Source organism: Squalius cephalus, assembly GCF_949319135.1.
Source record: "Squalius cephalus genome assembly, chromosome: 18".
NCBI lineage: Eukaryota > Metazoa > Chordata > Actinopteri > Cypriniformes > Leuciscidae > Squalius > Squalius cephalus.
In genome coordinates, this window is record NC_137139.1 from 30,966,764 (window position 1) to 30,992,530 (window position 25,767).

Consider the following 25,767-nt stretch of genomic DNA (forward strand, 5'->3'; position numbering starts at 1 on the left):
GAGTGAACAAAATTCAAAATTTATTCAAGTTCATTTAGGTTTTTCCATTCCAGTTTTTACCAGCTTTTGAATTTTAACACTATAAATGACGTTTAGCCTACATATAAAAAATATATATATACTCTACATACAATACATGCATGTACTTGTGCATTGTAATAATTCTCAAATTGTCCATTAAAACTAATACTATACTGTCAATAAAAAGGCTGCACAAATTCAAACCATGAAAATATTTTCCAGCTAAAGTGACACATCTTGCAGTAAACTTGAGAAGACATTGAGATGAACAGATGATCTAAATCTTATAGAAGCTTGTTTCTGCCATGCAATAAAAAAATTCAGACCTTTTTTTTTCTTCTTGCAGTTGCGAGTTTATATCTCACAATTCTGAGATATATCTAAAAAAAGTTTTCATTTCACTATATAAAAAGCTGCAATAAAATGAAGGTGTTTCTCAAACACCTTCATTTACTTTATGTCTTAAGCCCTATTCGCAGGGGACAAGTATTACCGACCTCTAGTCATTTGTAATAATTGAAGGAGGTTGTCTGTGATCTTAATCCCATGAGAATCGGCCATGTCTGTAATTTATAAAGTAAAAATTCCCCCGCAAATGACCTACTATATTTCGCCGAACAGGTCCTGTGATAATATTAGTCCCGTGCGAATCAGAATCTCTGTGATTTGGCGGGGTCGTTTATAATTTTTTGAAGGTTTTTGTTTCCTGTGCGCTTTTTTATCCATCTTTTGCAAAGAATGGAGGCTGCGTTGGAGTGTTTTGATAGTTTTTTGGGTGCTGGGTGATATCGCTATACACCATACAACTATACAATTTGCAGACCATTAGAAGAGCATAAACAAAAAGAATGATTCAGTGTGCAGAATGCAGTGAGGAACATTCTTCTGCATTCCTCTGTTTATGATATAGCATACAGCTAGACCTATAATAATAAGACATTTCCAAGCAATAACCTATTGACATCATATTCGGGAGATAAGTCAGTAAATTCGAGTAAAATCACAGGCTTCACTTATCCCATGCGAATGCACGAAATTCAGATGTGGGTGGGTAATTTCTAAATCACACGAGGTCCCCAGATAATACTAATCCAGTGCGAATAGGGCTTTAGTTTTCTGTTTTCTACCATGTTTTGGATAATAATTGGTCTGGCTATCACCAGACCAAGCTCAATCTTTTAAGATTGAACATTAGTCTGGGGAGTCTGCTATGTATTTTCTACTGCACAAGAGGCGTGATCAACGGGCATAGTTCAAATGACTCTGTACGCAATTGGATAGTCCTTCAACCAATCAGACCAACGATCCGGGTGACGTACTTTGCAGAGCGACGCAAAAACTCCAGGCAGGAAATGTGCAACCAAACGTGTTGAGCAGCGGTTTGCACAAGCAGCAATGGAATCGAGCGATTTTTGCAGGTTATGCAAAAAAAAAAAAAAAACATGAAAGTTAGTGGTATTTACACCCACTCGAGCGATTTGTTAAAAAATAAGCCATTGAGCATCGTCGAGAGGTTAAAAGGAATTGGACAGAGCCGTAACAGCTCTGGAATTGGATTGGATTAAACACACCAATAGTGCGCCAGGTGGATAAGCCAGTTTGTGATTGGTTCCCGCAAATTTGTAAAGGAAGCAGCAGAGATAAATGTACAGGTTTCCAGCCTGAGCTGCAGGGCGAAATCAAATCGCCGGCAGATCAGGCTGGGTTTACCTAGTCTAGATAATAATGCTACTGCCGTCCTAATCGAAGCCTTTGGTGATTATGAGTCGGGAGATTGGGAGATATGTTTTCTTGTTTTAAGCAAAAAAATAATGTATGCAGTTTTCATAAAACGAGACTCAATATCTTAAGTCATTTAGCTTCTTAAGTAACTGTATCTTCATTTAAGAACGTTTAGATATTTGTACTGGAAAACAAGACAAAAATACTGAGGAAGACAATAATTTTTTGCAGTGCACACACACATCTTGTGTGTTTTGTGTGTGTCTCGTCAGGTTATGAAGGATCTCATCCACTCCAGACCCTCACAAAACAAGCACCATCCCGATGAGCATCAGTAGATGAGATGAGACGCTTTCCATCTTGGATCCATGACTCATGGTTTTTGTTTCCATGCCTGTCTCATCTACTTTAACAGGCACGTGTGTGGGCTCTTGGGGAACATCGACGGGCTCCGTGGTCCAGTAGGAATGCTCAGGTAAGACAGTCGGATCTTCAGTGACGTCCGGCTCCTCACTGACGCCCGGCTCCTCACTGACGCCCGGCTCCTCACTGACGTCTGGCTCCTCAGATGGATGGAAGAGATTCTCATTTACTGTGAGGAAAAGAGAGATTGAGAGGAGGGTGTACAACAAAAATAAGCATTTAGTTATTCATGGCGATTTAGTTCATGTTGGCTTTAAGTTAATTTGCACTGATAAAGTTTTCACATTACCGCAGATTTTCTCCTCACACACTGGCAGATTATCTGGACACTCTGAGCACGGCTCTCCAGACACGTATGGATTTTGTCCCTCAAAATTTCCTCTGAAATGAAGGATGGATTTAATAGATATTTCACTTTATTATGTAAAAGGTATGGTTTAAATATTTTTATATAAGCTTAAACAGTATTTGCAAACACACACACACACACACATCTCTCTGTCTCTCTCTCTCTCTATATATATATGTGTATACTGTGTGTGTGTGTGTGTGTGTGTGTGTGTATGTATGTATGTGTGTGTGTAGGGCTAAATATAAGTGAGATTTCTAGACCTGGAAAAGTCATAAAAATGTCTAATATCTTAAAAATGTAAACTTCTATACAACTTCTAGTTGTGTCAAGCAGTAAAATATTTTATTGAGAAAAAATTGCTGAGAAATTGCCATTTGTGAGTTAAAAATATTTATACATAACTGAAGATTTTTTAAATATGCAGTATTTATATATAAAGACATATATAAGGTATATATAAATGAGTGTTATTTATACATGTATGTACATTTACATTTAATCATTTAGCAGATGCTTTTATCCAAAGCGACTTACAAATGGTCCTTGAGTTGTTCGAAAAGGTTTAGAACCATTACTTAAAGGAGAACTCCGGTCAATTTTAACATTGAGCTACTTTTTTTGTACATTTGGAGTTCTGTCAATACAGAGAACAACGACAAAAATCGGTGTTGCCTACACCGAGTTATTCTATTTTTAAAATTTGCACCCTGTTGACTTCAATGGGGCAAGTACTAAACCTGCTTTTAGCCTCTTAACATCCTTGATGTGTCATTACAAGTGCACAGAAAATGTGAGTGATTCCTTCTGAGTGAACACGAGTGAGTCTGACTGCAGTAGATGTGAAAGAAATGTATAAAAATTATGTTATTTAAGCCAGTGCAAATACCTTTGTTTACATCCTGTTTTTCAGTTGAAGTCCAAAGTAGTCGATTGCCGAGTTCACGCGCGTGATCATAGGTATTAAACCTATGCGTGTGAACTCTGCAATCGACTACTTTGGACTTCAACCGAAAAACAGGATGTAAACAAAGGTATCTACTGCAGTCAGACTCACTCGTGTTCACTCAGAAGGAATCACTCACATTTTCTGTGCACTTGTAATGACACATCAAGGATGTTAAGAGGCTAAAAGCAGGTTTAGTACTTGCCCCATTGAAGTCAACAGGGTGCAAATTTTAAAAATAGAATAACTCGGTGTAGGCAACACCGATTTTTGTCGTTGTTCTCTGTATTGACAGCACTCCAAATGTACAAAAAAATTAGCTCAATGTTAAAATTGACCGGAGTTCTCCTTTAAGATAGTTTTAAAGCTGTTTCAGTATTAGCTGGTGGTATAGACTTCTAGATTAAAATGTTTGTATATGAACTCATATGATGTTAAGTTGCAACTTATACCCCAATATTGTAAAACTGTCCATGTTCTAGAATGAACACAGTTTCTAGAACACTGAGCTCATGTTCAGTTTGGATTATTGAAACACACTTACTGAGGATAGTAATTACAGACGAGAAGAGTGGCCTTCTCGAAACCTAGACCCTCAAGAGTGTCACAGAAGTGAGTAGCACAGCCAATTGTACTGCTGTTCGCCCACACCATCTGTAAAAACAACAGAAACGCATCGTCACATCTGCATATTCATACTGTGAAAACCAATCAAACGCACAGAACGGAAACGGTGCTTACCTGAGTGTAATGGCCACACATTTTGTCTTCAGGACAGAACTTGTTTTCATAGTCATAATCCACATTTTCTCCAAACCTGTGGTGCAAAGAAATGAGTTGATTTACTGCTTATAGATAATATTTCTGCATATCACAGATCATTGGTATTTATTCTTTTAGTTATCAGCCAATCATTCATTCTCATTTAGGTTTTAGTTAAGATAGTTTTCATACCAGCTAACCATTGCTTTGGTTGCATTAAAAGGTCCAGTGCTGACAAAGAGATTTTCCCCCAATGTGAGTTCCTCAAGGTCAGGGTTGTGTTCCCAGATGCATTTTGTTGCGTAAGCTTCCGCCACAACACGCAGTGTCTCGGCCCACACCTTAAATGACAGAAACAAATTTGATGATGTTATTTGACTTTGACGTTTGTTAGTTTTGTGACAGCAGATCTGTGTTGATCGGTGTCGATGTCTCGAGTGTGTCGAGCAAGTATGTCGGTGTTCTTCTGGAAGACACTCCCAGTTTCTACAGTGAAGTTGCAGCGGTGAAAAGCTGTGAACAGCATGTAATTTCTAGAAGTGTTTGTTGATGGCCGGTTGAAGGCGGAAGTAGTGAGTGCTTCACTGTTTCTGTACAGTGTTGGCGCGGTCATTGCCCTGTGTGCTCCGGCACTGGTGACGGGTCCTATTTCCTGAAAGAGCAACACAGTTGTGTTTGCGTCTTTTTCAAGATGCCATTCCATCCGTGCGTTTGTGGGTGCGGTAGGGCTCTGTCCCCCTCTGATGGTCACAATAGCTGTATCACGTGTTTGGGCTTAAAGCACACTGAGGCAGCTTTTGTGGATGACTCATGTTCTCACTGCGGGAACATGACCATCACGGTGCTGAGATCGAGACTCGCCTTCGTCCGCGAAGCTGGAGTCCCCATTCCCATGCCCCGTTCTAGTGTTTCTTCTGAGCCAACTTCCCAGAAGAAGGCTGCAGTGCCACGTGAGTTGGGTGATCTGAGGATCACAGTGAGGGGTTCCCCACCCGGCAAAGCCCTGTGGGTCCCTCACTCCTCATTTGCACTGCAGTCGGTGGAGCTCCCCGATGAGTGAGCCGGTCCCTCTGTAGTGGAACGACCAGCCGTTTCTTTCGGGGCCCCTCCAGAGGACAGGATGTCCATCGCAGCATCGGATGGAGAGCTGGGCTCTGGAGATGACGACTTGGCTCTGCTGCCTCCCTCTGGGAGACCAACACTGCCCGAGCCAGATCCAGACATGGCAGCTATGCTGAAAAGGGCCGGCGAGGCTGTAGGGCTCGTCTGGAATCCTCCACCGTGTCCCGAACCTTCTCGGTTGGATGATTGGTTGCCCCAGTACCTTTCTTCCCTGAAGTGCATGAGGAGCTTACTAGGTCGTGGATGGCACCTTTCTCTGCCAGAAACCACCTAAGTAGTTCCTCCCCCTCACTACCCTTGATGGAGGAGCGGTGAAGGGTTACGAGGCTATCCCTCCAGTGGAGCGGTCTGTTGCTATGCAACTGTGTCCGGCGACTGCTACCTCATGGAAGGGGGTTCCTCGTCTCCCCTCTAAGGCCTGTAAGTTCTCATCCGTCCTTACCGTCAAGGCTTACAAAGCCTGTGGGCAAGTCGCTTCCTCTGCATGCCATGGCGCTGCTTCAGGTCCACCATGCCCAGGCACTCATGAACATGCACAAGGGTAGTCCAGACCGTGAGCTCATGGGTGAGCTCCGCACTGCAACTGACCTCTCAATCTGCGGCACGAAGGTTGCAGCTCACGCGATCGGTCTGGCAATGTCCACCTTAATGGTCCAGGAGTGCCATCTTTGGCTCAACCTGGCAGACATGAGGGATGCGGACAATGTTCGGTTCCTGGACTCCCCCATTTCACAGGTTGGGCTATTCGGCGAAGCGGTGGAGAACTTCGCCCAACAGTTCTCTGCCATCCAGAAGCAGACGGAGGCCATCCGACACATCCTGCCCCGGAGGCCCACTGTTGCCTCCACCCATCCGCCTGGGGCAGATCCTCCGCCTGCTCGTCGCCGCTGGGCCACCGCAGCAGCCTCCACCCAGGCCTCAGCATGGACCCGGCCGCAGGCGCTCCAGCGGTTACACTCCAGCGTAAGCATTCCTGAGTGGGCCACTCAGTATTTATACCCGCTCTGCGGAGCGTGTGATGCAATTCACGCACACCAATGTGCATTGACTCGTTTTAACAATACTCGAAGGTGACAGGCACCCTAAGCGGGATCCCAATCAGTCGACTACGTCTCCGTTCCCTCCTTCATGGAATGAGGGTTACATACGTAACTGAGACGTTCTCTATTCCAATTTTGGTACCACAGCTAAAACTACTTGCCTAACTAATATAAATTTAAAACATTATTAAAGACAAGTAAACAGTCAGTAATAAAATAAGAACAAATAATCAAATTACAAGCAATAGCACAAATAAATACAATAGAACTAAGATACAAATGAAATAAACAGTGCTTTTCAGGTAGGTCTATAATATTAGGATACTGTCACTTTAAGACTTAATGCACGGATCCAATATACTGATATACTGTACACATGCATTTTCTTTCTCTACAGTTTACGTTCACTTAAGACATAACCGACCACATTTTTCGACCTAATTTTGTGTGAATTTATCCTTTCAAATGCAAGAAGACATGAAAGAGAGCTCAGTTTATTATTTGCATGCTGTCTGAGCAACGCATTCTCATCCTAGGGCGTCATATACTGACGCTTTTGACATTTCGTCTACATCGAACGCACATGGCACCCTTTAGCGTCAATATGACACGCACAGAGCTTTGTTCGGTTATGGGTAGGTTTAGGTCTGGGGTAGGGTTAGGGTTAGACCGCTAGGAGGCGCCTTCTGGCCCATATCTATCTGCGTCTCATATTGATGCTAAAGATTGCCATGTGCGTTCGATGTAGACGAAATGTCAAAAGCGTCAGTATATGACGCCTTGGGATGAGAACGGGCTGGTCTGAGACACGGCTTTCTGGGCGCGTGCTTCGGATGCTTAAACTTCCCACACAGCGTGCGAGTAATGAATTAAGTTCCCTTTCGTATCTTTTTGTGCTTGAATATTTAAATAGGCAATGCTTAAGCTTTCATGATGATGTTGTATTACAAATTGCCTATTTAAATATTCAAGCACAAGAAGAGGTGAAAGGGAACTCAATTCATTCCATTTATTTTTAATTAATTTGTGTCATTGATTTACATGAGAATTGAGCACCTCCCAATTCTCATGACTGTAATGCAAAATAAGCTTTGCTTTCTTTCCTATTTTTTTCTTTTCATTTTGCAGTGAAATATGACCCAGAATGATGTTGTTTGTACAATCCACTCTATTTTTGTGTAAATGTAAGTGAACAAAACAAGTTTCACATGACGCCCAGAGTCTTTTCTACTAAATCTCCCCATATTCCTGCTCTGAATTTCACCCATAATACAAACACAAGAGAGTATGACAGGATGACCACATGGGGCTTTATTAAAACACGCACACTCAGCAGAGTGTTCCTGCGGTCTCATATAACATTCACATTCCTCAGCATGTCACACACACATACGTTGCGCAATGGCATTTCATGCATCCACACACCCACACACACTCCATTCAGTCTAAATCAACCGGACTCATGGTTTCAATGCGAAAAGTCCCTTTTTTATAAGAAAGGATGGTCTCATGCATTCACATGACACACAAGTTGAGGTGTGTTTCACACAGCAACAATGCTACTTCTTAAAGGGACATTTTAAATACTAACATTGATACTAAATTACTTTATGCTGAGTGATTTATATAATACTTATTTAATACTACATTTAGGAAAAGTTTTCATTTGGTAAACCACAATCATGATTACTGCATTACTTTGACTCCCTAGTGTTTTGAAGTTAATCATGCTCATGAATAAGCATCATGACACAATTACCATTGATTTTAATGTGATAATTGTTGTTTACCGTAGTAATGAGACCATTAAAGATATGATTCCAGTGATTGATGGCAGATGATTAGATGCTTTGACCTCATAAGAGCATCCAGAGGTCAAAACATCAACAGTCTGAGATCAAACTCAGACTTCACACACATGTGGTTGGGAAAGTTATTTTCTATGCATCATGTACACTAAAACATATATTTTTTTAAGTAAAGATTGGACTGAACAAAAAGTATTTTTGTTCAGTCCAATCTTTACTTAAAAAAAAAATGTTTTAGTGTACATGATGCATAGAAAATAACTTTCCCAACCACATGTGTGTGAAGTCTGAGGAACAATCAGGTTTTCACCACTAGAACAAAAGCGAAGTATGTTGTACATGTGTTTCTCCAGTCAGGTGCATCTCTTACCACTTTCTGCATGAAGGCGGCGCTGGGCTGAACCTGAGAGCGAAGCTTGTTGTGCATGTCCACGATGGTTGATTTCTCTTGCTCGGTCAGTTGTCCAGCAGCTAAACTCAGAATCGCCCAGATCCCGGCGCTCCAGAGGGCCACGTCCCAGTACATGCTGCCTGTCCGACTGCGAGGACACTAGATCAGCTGGACAAAAACCTCTTCTCTTGTTCTGAGTTGTTCTCCGCTGTCTTACCCCGTCACTCGCTGTTCTTAATGCCTTCAGAGCATGTAAAAGTATCTCTCTCAGAGCTATTAATGTGTGTAAGTGAGAGAGAAAGTTAGGACAGGACCCCAGAATGAAACTCCCACCCTTTTTATCCTGTACTCAAGCCGCCCCTTAGTCATATTACACATCTCACATGCAGATAAACACACTCCACCGGTTTACTCATAATTCTGGGAATACGTGATTCTGTCCGGCTGTCCAACTAGAGGCACTAGGTCTCCAAGGCGTTGAGATATAACTGGGTTTTAGTCACAGGCATGTTATAGCAGCTCTGCTTGAGGAATGCCTGAAATAACAGGGATCTGATTTGATTTGTCCTGCCCCTGTTTTCCATGAAAATCTTCTGTACTCATATTACTGAAGTAATTTCCTTTGTACCAGGTTCTGCTCTCTCCGGCGAGGATTCACCCTTATATTAGTGGGTACCTCCCCGCGGAGGGTTACACAAACCCAGATCTCCTTTACTGTAAGTGACGCCAGTTAAATTCTTTCCCTGTTTATAGCTGAGCTGTTAGCTGAGAGGATTATTTGATTTCAAGGATAAGATCTGAATTGTTAAAATTGACAGAATAGTTGAGCTGTTCCTTTTGCCCTACAACTTGAGTAACAACAGTTCAAGAACCAGATTTTTACCTATTCTAGTTTTTTTAAATATATATACATTGTTTTTTATTGCATTATCTTGAACACTTACACAGCAATGTACATCACATGTCTGTAACAACAAAAATAATGTACAAAAACAAAACAAACAAACAAACATTGGGCCTCATATTACATGAAAACTACATGCACAAACCAACATTAGATAATAAAGTATGTAATTTGGACATCAGAGTTAACAATACATTTTAATCAACAATAACCACAGAACAATAAAATTGGGTTAATATAGTGCAAATTAAAATATATTTTCATATTATACTACAGGGCCGTTGAATGCTTGTATCTGATTGGTTGACGAACGTTCTAAGGTGTGCATTATTTTCAGGGAAACGCACAGCTAAAGTAGTTCCAGGCAGGTCTTGACCGCATTACAGTTCCATATCATTTCGCGTAGTTAACTGTAATAACGGAAAATAGGATACAATTCATAACAAGAAAAAACATTTAGCCCCATGCGCTTGAGCTGGAATTTTCAATGTCTAGCTTCACAATCAATGGAAACATGCAGTTTAATTTGAATAAATAAAGTATATAGTCCTATGTATAATCAATAGAAAATTAAACTGAATATAGGCTAAATAAATGGATAATCCTGCAGCACGGATTATTATTGCAGATAATATAACAAATAAATAATTATTGATAGGCCTGCTTGTTAAAAGGGATTTGTGTTTCATTTATTTGGCTAGTTTGTCATCTGTCAATAATAGAAGAAAAAAAGAATGAATTCGAATTAATTAAAAGGAATTGAATTAATAAATAAATAATAATATTGACGCACATGCTTTTCCGTCTCATTATTGCAACATCTCTATCTCTAATAACTGCATTAATAACTGGGGACACACTTTAAGGCCGGTTATGAATGTAATTTGATACTTATGACTGATAATGCCCAAACGCGTGTTCAGCGCGTTCAGTCTGTGTTCAAAGTCGGTGTTTAAATTCTGCTGCAGTCGATGAAAACAGTCAGAGAATGTGTCAGCTAGTCGTGTGTCCCCAGCATTAGTCTGCTATCAGTGGCTCAACCCTCCGTTACTAACTCTAAAATGACGTTTTGGAATTAGCAACGGAGGCATTGTATTAGATGTGTAAGAAATTAGTCCTACATACAAGAGCGTTTTAATGACAAAAACTTTACAAACGTCTTGAAATACATAATCTGAACAATGTTTCGAGGTGTGGTAACTGTAGTATAAGCGGAATAATTGACTTCAGGCCGTTGAATTATTAGAAAAATAATGCACACCGAGGTGAACGGCCACTCCGCTTCGCGTCGTGACCGCATTACCACCTCGGGTGTGCATTATTTTTCTAATAATTCAACGACCTGTCGTCAATTATTCCTTACTTAATATAATACCTAATCAAGCATTTTCTTAGGTTTTTACATATTCTGATGAAAATTTGAGTGTTTTTTTTTTTCTTGTGCAAAATGCAAAAAATTTAAGTGAAAAGTGAGTGTGCATTCAAAAAAGATTTCAATACCCTGCATATTAGGGGTGTATTGGTACACAGAAGTCACGGTTCGGCACGTAGTTTCGGTTTTGGGGTCAGGGTTCGATATGAGTTCGGTACAACAGGAAAATGCAACAAATTCTGTCGAGGAACATAAGTGAGTCGGCTGCATATAGGCCTCCTCTCGTGCTGATTGGATAGACTGGTTGATTGGATAGATCATTTTAACTTCTTCCTCCTGAACTCTATGAGGAGTCAGGCACCGATGTTGGATGAGAAGGCCAGGCTCGCATTCTCCGCTCTAATTCATCCCAAAGGTTTTCTATCAGGATCTTGCTTTGTCACACCATGACTTGATGTGCAGTCATGTTGCAACAGGAAGGGGCCATCCCAATTCCAATTTTGATTTAGGCAAGAAAAATTTCCTGCTATGTCGAATTTTGTCCGAAACCTACTTTTGCTAACTAGTCCCTGGTTTTTGGCCCGATCGGAACCAAACCAGTCTGGGACAATTCTCTGGACTCTCTAGATCAATAATTATCGAAAAAAAGTTGAACTTTTGCATTTTTCGTAAGGCTATAATTGGGTCATAAAGAAAATGGTAGTGGCAAAATACACTCAAAAGCCTATAAATCCTAAACGAAAACTCAAAACTTCGCGAAAATTGGTGAGCATATGTGACATAACATTCTAAATAAGCATGCACAATTTTATGGAGATCGGACCATAGGTGGCGCTATAACTGTCAAAAAACATTGAAAACCATATATTTCCTATGTTAAATGGCCTGTATTGGCTGTAAATGGTCTTTTCCATCATAGATGTCAGTGGTTAAATGCTTGCTAAATAAAACTTAATAACTTTTGATGCTTTTGTGCTTAAAGGCCTTAACTGCTTGAACCCCGATAAATGCTGCTTGCAGCTTTAATTTTTAAAATGGAATTTAATATTTACTTCCATTTTTGTATGTGTTTAAAGGCAAATGCAACAAAGCGCCAATTCGCGCCAGTGACTTCTAGCAAGATTCCGGAGGTAAGTTAACATTGGGCCATTTGTGATATATTTTGACACAAGTTTGCTGAAATGATTAGCAATATGTGATGCTTTGGAGCCACTGGTGCAGACTAGGTAGCATACAATATCTTATAAAATCTCTATAAACTTGGCTAACTTTATCAAATAAGTGACCTTTGCATCATGTCTAACTTTATATTTATTACACAGCAAATGAACCAATCAGAAGATGGACCATTTTCTATGTTCAGTCTCACCAGATTAAATGTAGGTAAGCACTGCACTAAAACTCTCACTAATTCATTCATACCAAATCTAGCATTCTAAACAACTTAAGTTTATATTTTTGCATTATTTTGATATTTAATTAGGCAGAAGACTCTCTACCATTGTAGTCCCACCTGACCAGGAAGGTCCTAATATCAGCGCACAGGTGGGTTAACTACTGTAGGAAGGAGAACGGTCATCACTCAGTGATTTCTTGCATGTGTCTTACTGTGTATTTGTCTCAGACAGGAACCCTTCACTGCAGACGAGCTGAAATGCTAAATCATCGATGTTAGTCTTTCTCTCTATGGATATCAGCATTTTTGGACAGAATTTAGGATTTGTAAGTATTAGAATTTAATATGGAATAATTTCATTTAGTTCAGTTGAAATGTTTGAATATGCTATTGACAAAAGCTTTTTACAAATATATATTCTTAAGTTATTGTAAAAATAATAAGAAAAATGTAAAATGTAGACTTTTCAAGGGTTTTTTACAGTTACTTACTGGCAACACTGTTGCCAGTAAGTTACTGTAATTAAGATTTACAGTACATTACCATTTTCAGTTTTACAGTATGGTACTGTAATTGTGTAATATAGTGCATTACTGTAAAAATGAAGCTAATCAGTACACTACTGTAATTATTTTTTTATTTGTACTAAATTAGATTTCATAATTTTGATATATAATTAATTTTATTTTTATCCTACATAAATACTACTAACATACAAACCAATTAGACAAAGTTATTACAAAATACCATTGTTTTATTTAAAACATTTCATATATCACAAAATAAACAGTCTGCCAATGCTGGAAATGATGTGTGAAATTTTTACACATTAATGGGTGAGTTTAGGGACAACATTTTTTGTGTTAATTTTAACACTGCAGTGAAGGGTTCCTGTCTGAGACAAATACACAGTAAGACACATGCAAGAAATCACTTAGTGATGACCGTTCTCCTTCCTACAGTAGTTAACCCACCTGTGGGCTGATGTTAGGACCTTCCTGTTCAGGTGGGACTGCAATGGTAGAGAGTCTTCTGCCTAATAAAACATAAAAATAATGCACAAATATAAACTTAAGTTGTTTAGAATGCTAGATTTGGTATGAATGAATTAGTGAGAGTTTTAGTGCAGTGCTTACCTGAATACATTTAATCTGGTGAGACTGAACATAGAAAATGGTTCATCTTCTGATTGGTTCATTTGCTGTGTAATAAATATAAAGTTAGACATGATGCAAAGGTCACTTATTTGATATAAAGTTAGCCAATTTTATAGAGATTTTAGGAGATATTGAATGCTACCTAGTCTGCACCAGTGGCTCCAAAGCATCACATATTGCTAATCATTTCAGCAAACTTGTGTCAAAATATATCACAAATGGGCCCATGTTAACTTACCTCCGGAGTCACTGGCGTGAATTGCCGCTTTGTTGCAGTTGCCTTTAAACACATACAAAAATAGAAGTAAATATTAAATTCCATTTTTATAAAAAAACTATAATATCATTAGCTTCATAGCTACGTCCTATTTTTTTTAAATAGGATGTAGGCAATTATGCTATGAGGCTAACGATATGTTATAGTTTGCAAACTAATGCTAAAACTAGAAAGGTGGCAGCTAGCCAAATAAAACTTAGCTAACAATAACATACAATGTTATTTTCTCATCAGTAGGCCAACATTATCTACAACCAAAACAGAATTTCACATTAGTTAATTTATTGTTAATGTAAACTAACGTTAAGCGTTGCTCGTTGGCGTATTTTAACTCGACAACAAAGTCTGTAAAATGAAACGTTAGCGCAGTTAACCGTGGTAAAGTTCGTTACCGCCATGTTGACGAGTATAACAGGTTAAACTGGGCACATTCCTGTCAACACACACAGAATGTTTTTTTACCTTGCTTGCTGGTCTCTCTCTCAGTGAAGTGAATTCCGTCTCTTCCCCGGGCCAGACACGAACGGCGCGGTCCAGCAAAAGACAGTCAGAACCCAGTGATATTACACTGGATGCTCCGTCAGTGTATAGTGATGCGCCATTATATTTCTGACGTACGGTAACGTTACTCCGAGTCCAAGCGCTCGCGGTATTTCTGGCAAGGGACAAACAGGTTTACATTTTGCATTAATGGTCCGGTCCGGTCACTTCAATGTGTCCAGTATAGACAGCCTCTGACTGTTATAGCGTTGTAGACACACGGTGTAAGGCAAAAATTAGGAAATAAAAAGCACGATGGAATGGTGCCAGCCAGAGAGGCCGTTACGTCAAATAGTATACAGCAAATTTAAAAAATACAGTAAGTCTCTGTATGTGGTGTTAGACGTCACAGAAAATTCCCATGATGCAATGGGAATCACAGTTATTTACTGTAAAGAGAAATAGCAGTATAATACTGGGGGATTTAAAGTAAATAACTGTAGAAATTACAGAAAAGTCTAACAGTGTAGAAATAAACTGTTTTTTTTTTTTTTTCATCTGTGCAACAGAGAAAAAACAACAGTTACCAACTTTCAGGTAACAATATTTCACAACATTACAACACCTTGTTCCTTTAACATCAAATTAATAGCACCATTAATAGCACCAAACTCATAATCGTAAAATACTTATAAATCCAGCCTTTTTGGAGCAGTACGAACTCTCTGTGGATATCTGCGAACAGCTTCCACTGAGGGAGTTGCACCCTCTGGATCTTGTGCAGTGAAGTTCTCTGTGTTTCCAGTGATCTCAGGCTCAATGATTGGCATAGGACTGTCTCTGACCAAAGGAAAGCTCAATGGTCCACTCCTGAACGAGGTAACTTACAGGACCCTTTCGTTCGATCGGGGGATTATGAGGATTTCTTTGCTGTTGACGTGCATCTTCGAGGGATTGGCAAGTGCTTTGTTGGGTAAGTTACTTCAAAAAAATACTTCATTACTAATTACTTCATCAATGTTGTATTTAAAATACTTTTCTAATTAGTCTGTCTGAAAAGTAATTTAATTACTCAGTAAGTAATTGAATTAATTACCTCTTAAAATCCCTATAAACCTTGACCGGATAGACAACAGAAAGGAAACTCGAGTCAAAATACGAGTCAAATTGAATAGTTGAGCCTTTTAGCTTTTTAAAACATCTTAGCTTTATTAAAACATAATAATACTTAAAAGTAACAAATGTAACCTTCTAGTTACCAAACAGAATTCCTCTGCAAAATATCTGAATAACAAAAAAGCTTAACTTGAAGGTTAACTTGAAGGTTAACCTGACATCAAGCTGTAAACATGAAATTTAGTTTCAAAGACTATCATCTGTGAATTATGATTGATGGACATGTTAAATAACTGTTATTAGTGGTCAGTGATCCGTCATGTGACTGCATAGAAGTTGTCACATCCAAAATAAGAAACAGTGGACATTTGACCATATATTAAATAGGATAAATTATAAAAAAAAATGTAGTAAACCAAATTCTAAATTTATTCAAGTTCATTTAGGTTTTTCCATTCCAGTTTTTACCAGCTTTTGATTTTTAAATGATGTTTAGCCTATACATATAAAAAATATATAGGCCTACTTTTCATACATGCATGCATACTTGTGCATTGTAATAATTCTCAAATTGGTCATTAAAACTAATACAATACAGTATATAAAAAGGCTGCACAAATTCAAACCATGAAAATATTTTCCAGCTAAAGTGACACATCTTGCAGTAAACTTAAAGAAATTGAGATGAACAGATGATCTAAATCTTATACAATCTTGTTTCTCCCATGCAATAAAAAATATTCTGATTTTTATTTTTTTATTTTGATATTTTTTTTTATTGCAGTTGCAAGTTTATATCTTACAATTCTGAGGGGTAAAAAGTCAGAATTGTGTGACAAAAAGTAGCAATACCTTATTTATTTGTTATTCCATATCTTCCATAAAAACGGCTTGCACGAGATTATCTTAAAACATTTGAAAAAAGTTTTTCATTTCACCTCATACAAAGCTGCAATAAAACAAGAGGTTAAATTCAAAGATTTAGTTCTTAGTTTTCTACCATATATATATATATATATATATATATATATATATATATGAATAGTTCAGATGCAAAAGCCTCTAAGTGCCATCTGAAATTTTCTTCTAGAATTATCATTTTTATAAAGCTTGTGTATTTAAGTTCAGTAATTTCACTTAAATGACAATTAATAGGTAATTTGCATTGCCATTTAAGTGAAATTATTGAACTTAAATATACGAGCTTGATAAAAATGATCATTCTAGAAGAAAATTTCAGATGGCGCTTAGAGGCTTTTGCATCTGAACTCTTCATATATATATGCTACTGCCGTCTTAATCGAAGCCTTTGGTGATTATGAGTCAGGAGTTTCATTGGAAGATATTTTTCTTGTTTTAAGCAAAAAAAAGTATGCATTTTTCATTAAACAAGACTCAATATCTTCAGTCATTTTGCTTCTTAAGTAACTGTATCTTAATTTAAGAACGTTTAGATATTTGTATTGGAAAACAAGAAAAACATACTGAGGAAGACAATCATTTTTTACAGTGCACACACACATCTTGTGTGTTTTGTGTGTGTCTCGTCAGGTTATGAAGAATCTCATCCACTCCAGACCCTCACAAAACAAGCAGCAGCACGATGAGCATCAGTAGATGAGATGAGATGCTTTCCATCTTGGATCCATGATTTGGATCCTTGGTAGTTTTTTCCATGCCGGTCTCATCTACTGTAACAGGCATGTGTGTGGACTCTCGGGGAACATCGACGGGCTCCGTGGTCCTGTGGGAACGCTCAGGTAAGACAGTCGGATCTTCAGTGACGTCTGGCTCCTCAGATGGATGGAAGAGATTCTCACGAACTGTGAGGAAAAGAGAGATTGAGAGGAGGGTGTACAGCAAAAATAGGCATAGTTTAGTTCCCTTTCGAGAATGGTCACTTCGTATTGCGTAGCTAATACGCAGTGGGGAAACTCCTTTCCTCAGATTTATTGAAGCTTTTATGTAAAATGCATTGCAGCTGAACACAAGCACAGAGAGTGACAGGATCACTCATTGGCTGTGCTGTAGCAACGAAGGCGCCACTGACGTGTGCGCCAATCAGCTAACAGCTAACACATGTCAGAGGGGCATAGCAGAGCTTATAAATGAGCCCGAATTCGCCATTATAGCAGATTTACTCAACTTCAGTGACAACTTACGCCTCTGTGTCTTCCGGAAAACTTTGAAGCTATCGCCGTCGAAACAAGCCTTATTCTGCTAGAACGAGCCTTCACACAGCGGACTGCATCTTCAACTCATCTTGGAAGCCGCTTTCTCTTGTCGCCGTTTTCCAGTGGCCATCCGGCGATCAACATATATCCTTTCTAGAACTGTTACGTATACAGTCTGAAAGAGCAGCGCGAGCGTTGTTTCAAATGCCTCGCTCAACATGCGCCACGTGCAGATGGGATGTGACAAGCACTCGGAGTGTGTTTAATGCCTGGGTCCTTTCCCATGCTGAAACTGCACTCTCTGCCGGTGGCTGCTCTCTCTGCGAGAGCATGCCTGTCTCGGTGCTGAGGATGCGGCTAACTCTCTCCAAAGATGGCGACGCCGCCCCCGCACTTCCTTTTCCCGCTCTACTTTCGGCGAGGAAAAAGAAGCGCCTCAGCCAACGGCATTCCGAGAGTATGGAGGTTTGCGAGCCCACGCCGGCCACGACCCCTCGTACCTCATTTTCTCCTACTCCAACACTGTCAGGCGGACCAGCCCCCCCCCCCAACCCCCAACCCCCCCACCCCCCCACCCAGTACTGTGTCGGACCCTAGGCCTCCGAAAAACTCCTAGCAACAGGTATGAAAAGAGAGGGCTTGAGTCTCGCGCTAGCCGGACCACCCTCGAAGAAAACCGCAGATCTCACAGCTCCCTGTTCAGCTCAGGCGGCTGGAGAATTTTGTACTGTAGCAAATGGGCCCGCTGCGCGCGTCCCTACACACAAACGGCATTTTCACGGCGACCCCAATAAAGCACATAAAGAGTATGTTTCAAGCACACAATACACGGGTTCCCGGTCCCCCTTCACTGGGTGGCCCCCCTCCGGTTGTCACTATGACTTTGCCCAAGGCGAAAGCCTTTCCAGTCAAACCAACACTCAGTATGTGCACAAATCACAACATAAAGGTAGCTGGTCCCCCTATGTTAAGCGGCCCGTCCCTGAACATGTGTCAAACCCTAGCCACAAGAGCTCTGGCCTGGCAAGCCATTCCCGGTGTGTTGAGTTGGGTTATAAACACAATAAAGCGAGGCTACTCGCTCCAATTCGCTTGCAGACCCCCAAAGTTTCAGGCGGTTCTCGAGACTTCGGTGAGAAGCAACATGTGTCACGTGCTTCGCTCCAAAATAAAAAATGGATTAGCAAGGGGTGATAGAATTACTTCCCCCTCCCCGCTAAAACACTCGGGGTTTTACAGAAAAAAGACTGCGGCATCAGACCCATATTAGATCTAAGGCATCTGAACAAAGCTCTCATGAGATGGCCATTCAGAATCCTAACTATCAGACATATCCTCGCGCAGGTTCGCCCGAGGGACTGGTTCTTTACTGTGGATCTGAAAGACGCATACTTCCACATCCAGATAGCCCCTTATCACAGGCCATTCTTGAGATTTGCCTTCGAGGGGCAGGCTTATCAATACACAGTTCTGCCGTTCGGTCTGTCCCTAGCGCCCCGTACATTTACGAAGTGAAACAAACTCCGTATGGGATTACATGCATGGCGTTCTGGGAACCTGTGCATTACGGTGAATCGCGGCTGTCTACGGACCCTGATTCCCTGGCGGGCTCAGGACTGGTACCACGAGGGCGTGGCCATGGGGTTGGCCTCCAGGAGGAAAGTGGTTTTCACAGACGCCTCCAAACTAGGTTGGGGAGCGTTGCACTCAGGGCAAGCCTGTCTCCGGCCTCTGGTTGAGCACGGAGAAGAGCTTACATAACAACTGTCTGGAAATGAAAGCAGTTTGTTTGGCCCTCAAAGCATTTCTGTCAAACCTCAAAGGACACCACGTCTTAGTCTGCACGGACAACATGTCGGTGGTGTCATATATAAATTGCCAGGGCGGTCTCAGGTCGGGCAACCTGTACTCCATGGCAAGAGACATCCTTCTCTGGGCTCAAGCCAACCTGAGCTCTCTGAAAACAGCACATATCCCAGGCATTCAAAATCTGGGTGCGGATATGCTTTCTCGAGACAACACTCCCCTAGTGGTCCCTGAACCCTCAGACGGTTCGTCTTATATGGAGTGTGTTCGGCGAGGCCGAAGTCAACCTTTTTTGCCTTGAAAGACAACGCTCACTGCGCAGTATTCTTTTCGAAGAACAAGGACGCGCTGGCCCAGTCGCCCCCTATATGTGTTTCCCCCCGTTTCCATAATTCCCCAGGTCATCAAACGGGTCGGGGAGAGCGGATGCCCAGTCTTCCTAGTGGCCCCTCTCTGGAAAACCAGACCTTGGTTCCCAGAACTGGTTCAGATGGTGGACTAAGTCCCATTGCCTGTCCCTCTGAGGAAAGATCTCCTCACACAGGCAAACGGGACGATTTGGCACCCTCGTCCCGACTTATGGGCCCTACATGTGTGGCCTCTCAGCGGGTACCCAGGGACCTTCCTGAGAAGGTCCTGAACACAATTTCTGAGGCTAGAGCCCCATCTACCAGACTTCTCTATGCTCTGAAGTGGTCAGTGTTCTCCTGCTGGTGCTCAGAAAGACACTTTGAACCCCAGTCATGCGAGGTATCAGCAGAGGGCTCCAACAGTTGTTATACAGAGATTGGTAGCTCCGACGGCACTTTTACGATGACCCGCTGTACAGCATACAAGTGTAAAACCACGTTCACAAAAGGATGTAGAAAAACTGCCCACAGGTTTTAATTCAAGCCCTATAATTAATAATTTATATGCACAATTGTCGCGTGTTGTTTTCTCCGAGGCAAGAGTAATGCTGCTGCTTCTTCAAAAAACAACGATAAAACAGTCAACAGTGCGTTAGCCTATAAGAAACCCCAGAGCAGCAATAATCACAATTAACTGTCCAATAGCGACACCATTTGACAGCTTCAAAAGAGCTTCGTGCAGAGTCCGTTTACCGTTAACTCATACAATTTGTATTATGCATTTCCTGAACATGTACTTGTACATTGTAACTAATCAAACACTTTATTTGAACAAACTACTGATCTATAAAACACAATCGGTCTTCCGACCTTTAACTATCGTGTCAATTGACAAATTCGATTTTGATAAGCGCGAGGGAGAGAGAGCATACAGTGCTCGTGTTGTCTGAAGACGGTGAGAGTGCGCACGCGTGGCCGAGGATCTCTCTCTCTCTCTCTCTCTCTCTCTCTCTCTCTCTCTCTCTCTCTCTCTCTCTCGCTCTCTCTCTCTCTCTCTCTGCTTGTTCTTATGTGCCCTGTCCACTGATCTAAATAATTTGTTGTTACGACGACTTATTTGTTCCTTCGTTTTAATAAATCGTGGACTCGTTGAACTAATTTCCTTCCTCACTTTGATTTAACGAATTATAACGTGGCCACAATATAGTAAAACAAGGGAACAAATTAGTAAAACATGCTGAGGTATTAATTCGTGGTCACGAAACAATATTCACCTGAATATTCACCAATTCACAAAAATATAGGTCTAGCATTCACTATTTAGCTTTAGCATTCACAATTTAATTAATAGTATCAAACTGTTTTTCTTACCTGTGAAGATAGCTCTTCAGTGAAGGCTGACTAACGTTAGTGTTCTCGTACAGCTTTTAATAAGCAAGAAAAAAATCCGACTTTAAACAAATACCCATTTAAATGCTTAGGATGTTTGCGTTGTAAGAATGTACACGGAGACTTTAGATTTAAAAACGGTGTCTTGTTAGGCAATGTTTTCTCTGTCAAATCATAAAATTTCCTATTGATTCAATAGAACGCGTGAGCTCACTAGGGAATACCAATATGGCGGCGCGGTGGCTTCATTGTTTATGACGTCATGAGCTATTCAGTCATTCTATATAGATCAGTGGCGTGGTCCTCTGGTATTCCTATTCAGGACATTTGTGCGGCGGCCGGTTGGTCCTCGCCGTCCACATTTGTGAGGTTCTATAACATGGAGGTCCCTTCCTTGCAGGCTGGGGTCCTTTCTGTATGATTTGACTCGACTAGATCCGGTCTCATTCATGTGTCATGTCACTGTTTATAAGCACCCTATCCCTTACTATGAACCAGCCTTTGGCTGTTTTTGGTCCCTATGTATAATCAGACCCGATGGTGTCCGGTCTATTAGCTAATATTGGGCTATGAGCTTAGTGACTTCACTATATATGATTCAGGCCCGACGGTGTCTGGTCTTATCAGTATATATATTCATATATGAATTACGGCTTGTTTCTGCTAGCCCAGGGGTCCTGGGTTTTCAGTTGCAGCCAGTTACTTGGTCATTGGTCAGTTACATTGCGTCCCCACTGCGTATTAGCTACGCAATACGAAGTGACCGTTCTCGAAAGGGAACATACTCGGTTACTAACGTAACCTCGGTTCCCTTAGAGTAGGGAATGAGTACTGCGTAGCCTGCCACACTGTAGTAACATGGCAAGTTTGTCGCTTATAATGGCAAATTCGGGCTCATTTATAGGCTCTGCCACGCCCCTCTCTCAGAGGCGCCTTCGCCATTGGATGTGCAGTTGCTGCAGCACAGCCAATGAGTGATCCTGTCACTCTCTGTGCTCTCTGTGCAGCTGCAATGCGTTTTACATAAAAGCTTCAATAAATCTGAGGAAAGGAGTTTCCCCACTGCGTATTAGCTACGCAATACTTAGGGTACCAATACTAAGGTTACGTTACCAAGTACGTTATTCATGGTAATTTCCTCAACGATTTAGTTCATGTTGGCTTTAAGTTGATCTGATAAAGTTTTCACATTACCGCAGATTTTATTTTCACACACTGGCAGGTTTTCTGGACACTTTGAGCAAGGCTCTCCAGACACGTATGGATTTCGTCCCTTAAAATTTCCTCTGAAATGAAGGAAAAAATGAAGGAAAAAATGAAGGAAAAAATGAAGGAAAAAATGAAGGAAAAAATGAAGGAAAAAATGAAGGAAAAAATGAAGGAAAAAATTAAGGATGGATTTAATAGATATTTAAATTTATTATGTAAAAGGTATATTAGATCAGTGGTTCTCTACTAAATGGCTTAAATATCTTTATATAAGCTTAAATAGCTAAAAATATACACACACACACACACACACACACACACACACACACACACACACACATATATATATATATATATATATATATATATATATATATATATATATATATATATACATATATATTTTATATACATAAATATTATATTATATTATATATTATATATATATATATACATATATTATATATAAATATATACACATATATATGTGTGTGTGTGTGTGTGTATTTAAGCCATTTAGTAGAGAGATATTTAAAGATATTAAAGCCATTTAGTAGAGAACCACTGATCTAATATATATATATATATATATATATATATATATATATATAGATAGTAAATATACAACATTTATATTTTTTATTTATTTAAAAAAAATATAATGATTAATATCTGAATATATATCAAATATGACTGAATGAAATAGTTTCTGTAAATAAAAAAGTTTGAAAATGAACAGCTTTGATAGTACAGCAGAAATATATTTGTATGCCTTTGAAAATGTACATTTACATGTAATCATTTAGCAGATGCTTTTATCCAAAGCGACTTACAAATGGTCCTTGAGTCGTTCGAAAAGGTTGAGAACCATTACTTAAGATAGTTTTTTGTGTCAGTATTAGCTGGTGGTATAGAATTCTAGACTAAAATATTTGTATATGAACTCATATGATGTTAAGTTGCAACTTATACCACAATAAGTATTGTAAAACTGTCCATGTTCTAGAATGAACACACTTTCTAGAACACTGAGCTTATGTTCAGTTTGGATTATTGAAACACACTTACCGAGGATAGTAATTACAGACGAGAAGAGTGGCCTTCTTAAAATCTAGACCTTTAAGAGTGTCACAGAAGTGAGTAGCACAGCTGATTTTAGTGCTGTTCGCCCACACCATCTGTAAAAACAACAGAAACACATCGTTACATCTGCATATTCATACTGTGAAAACCAATCAAAGGCACAGAATGGAAACGGTGCTTACCTGAGTGTAATGGCCACACATTTTGTTTTTAGGACAGAACTTGGTTTCATAGTCATAATCCACATTTTCTCCAAACCTGTGGTGCAAAGAAATGAGATTTACTGCTTATAGATAATATTTCTGCATATGACAGATCATTGGTATTTATTCTTTCAGCCAATCATTCATTCTCATTTATGTTTTAGTTAAGATAGTTTACATACCAGCTAACCATTGCTTTGGTTGCATTAAAAGGTCCAGTGCTGACAAAGAGATTTTCACCCAAAGTGAGTTTCTGAAGTTCAGGGTTGTGTTCCCAGATGCATTTTGTTGCGTAAGCTTCCGCCACCACACGCAGTGTATCGTCCCACACCTTAAACGACAGAAACAAGTTTGATGATGTTATTTGACTTTGACATTTGTTAGTTTTGTGACAGCAGAACAATTTATTTACTTAACTCTTAAATAAACCAATGTTGTTTTACATTATTAGAATTATGTAATATTATAATTTACATAATTAACATTGAGTGAATCTTGCAAAGCCTGGTCATATTTCATGCTAAGATCTGGGAATAAGCATCATGACACAATTCCCATGTATATTAGTGTGATAATTGTTATTTACAGCAGTAATAATGGGACTATTATAGATGGGATTCCTGTGATTGATGGCAGATGATTAGATGCTTTGGTCTCATAAAAGCATCCAGAGACTAAAATATCAACAGTCAGAGATCAAACTCAGACTTCACACACATGTGTTTGGGAAAGTTATTTTCTATGTATCATGTATACTACCATTTAATACATATATATATATATATATATATATATATATATATATATAAGTAAAGCTTGGAATGACAAAAATACTTTTTGTTCAGTAACTTGTAACAATCAGGTTTTCACCACTAGAACCAAAGCGAAATATGTTGTACATATGTTTCTCCAGTCAGGTGCATCTCTTACCACTTTCTGCATGAAGGCGGCGCTGGGCTGAACCTGAGAGCGAAGCTTGTTGTGCATGTCCACGATGGTTGATTTCTCCTGCTCGGTCAGTTGTCCAGCAGCTAAACTCAGAATCGCCCAGATCCCGGCGCTCCAGAGGGCCACGTCCCAGTACATGCTGCCTGTCCGACTGCGAGGACACTAGATCAGCTGGACAAAAACCTCTTCTCTTGTTCTGAGTTGTTCTCCGCTGTCTTACCCCGTCACTCGCTGTCCTTAATGCCTTCAGAACCTGTAAAAGTATCTCTCTCAGAGCTGTTAGTGTGTGTAAGTGAGAGAGAAAGTTAGTACAGGAAACCAGAATGAAACTTCCACCCTTTTTATCCTGTACTCAAGCCACCCATATTATACATCTCACATGTACATAAACAGACTCCACCGGTTTATTCATAATACTGGGAATATGTGACTCTGTCCGTCTGTCTAACAAGTCCAACATGAGGAACTAAGTCTCCAAGGCGTTGATAAATAATTGGGTTTTAGTCACGGGGCATGTTATAGCAGCTCTGCTTGAGGAATGCCTGAGATAACAGGGATCTGATTTGATTTATCTTGCCTGTGTTTTCCATGAAAATCTTCTGTACTCATATTATGGAAGTAATTTCCTTTGTACCAGGTTCTGCTCTCTCCGGCGAGGATTCACCCTTATATTAGTGGGTACCTCCCCGCGGAGGGTTACACAAACCCAGATCTCCTTTACTGTAAGTGTGTCCTTTCCTTTACTGTGAAATTATTTCCCTGTTTATAGCTGAGCTGTTAGCTGAGAGGATTATTTGATTTCAAGGATAAGATCTGAATTGTTAAAATTGACAGAACAGTTGAGTTGTTCAGTTGTCCCTACAACTTTGCCCTACAACAACCTTTGGCCCTACAACATTTCAAGAACTAGATTTTTACATATTCTGATGAAAATGTGAGTGGTGTTTTTTTTTCCTTGTGCAAAAATGTAAAAGTAAAAAGCGAGCATGCGTTCGAAAAAGATTTCAATACCGTTCATATCAGGAGTGTAATGGTCGGTACACAGAAGTCACGGTTTGACACGTTCCTCAGTTTTGGGGTCATGGTTAGATACAACAGGAAAAAGCAACAAATCCCCATTCTAGGTTTTGTTTAATTTATTTTGAACAGACAGTAGTGCAAATTACAGTTTGTTTCAATAACACATTTAGTCCCCCCTGAGTTGGTACAGTACAGCCTACTTTCACGAGTTCACACTTAAGCCTGGGACACACTTAGTGACTGTAAGGCCGATTATGAATTCAATCTGATACTTATGACTGATCTTGCCCAAACAAGCA

General features: G+C 39.9%; 1 protein-coding gene across 3 annotated transcripts; it reads right to left on the bottom strand.

The window, feature by feature from the left end:
* Nucleotides 1-24,792, bottom strand: LOC307145679 (peptidase inhibitor 16-like). 3 transcript variants are annotated; one of them, XR_013818988.1, is made up of 7 exons: nucleotides 24,431-24,792; nucleotides 23,683-23,831; nucleotides 23,480-23,555; nucleotides 23,283-23,392; nucleotides 22,200-22,291; nucleotides 16,594-17,109; nucleotides 1-1,771 (listed from the first exon to the last, which is right to left on the bottom strand). XR_013818988.1 is itself a non-coding variant. In XM_079849071.1 (6 exons), exons 1-6 carry the CDS (start codon nucleotides 24,584-24,586, stop codon nucleotides 2,046-2,048), a joined length of 873 nt encoding a protein of 290 aa, XP_079705197.1. In that variant the 5' UTR covers nucleotides 24,587-24,783; the 3' UTR covers nucleotides 1-2,045. The 3 variants fall into 3 exon arrangements, 2 of the variants coding, with proteins under 2 accessions (XP_079705197.1, XP_079705196.1); XM_079849071.1 differs by lacking the exons at nucleotides 16,594-17,109; nucleotides 22,200-22,291 and adding an exon at nucleotides 2,456-2,547 and having other exon boundaries at nucleotides 1-2,335; nucleotides 24,431-24,783; XM_079849070.1 differs by lacking the exons at nucleotides 16,594-17,109; nucleotides 22,200-22,291; nucleotides 23,283-23,392; ... (1 more) ...; nucleotides 23,683-23,831; nucleotides 24,431-24,792 and adding exons at nucleotides 2,456-2,547; nucleotides 4,006-4,115; nucleotides 4,203-4,278; nucleotides 4,416-4,564; nucleotides 8,564-9,221 and having other exon boundaries at nucleotides 1-2,335.
* Nucleotides 24,793-25,767: the final 975 nt, after the last annotated feature.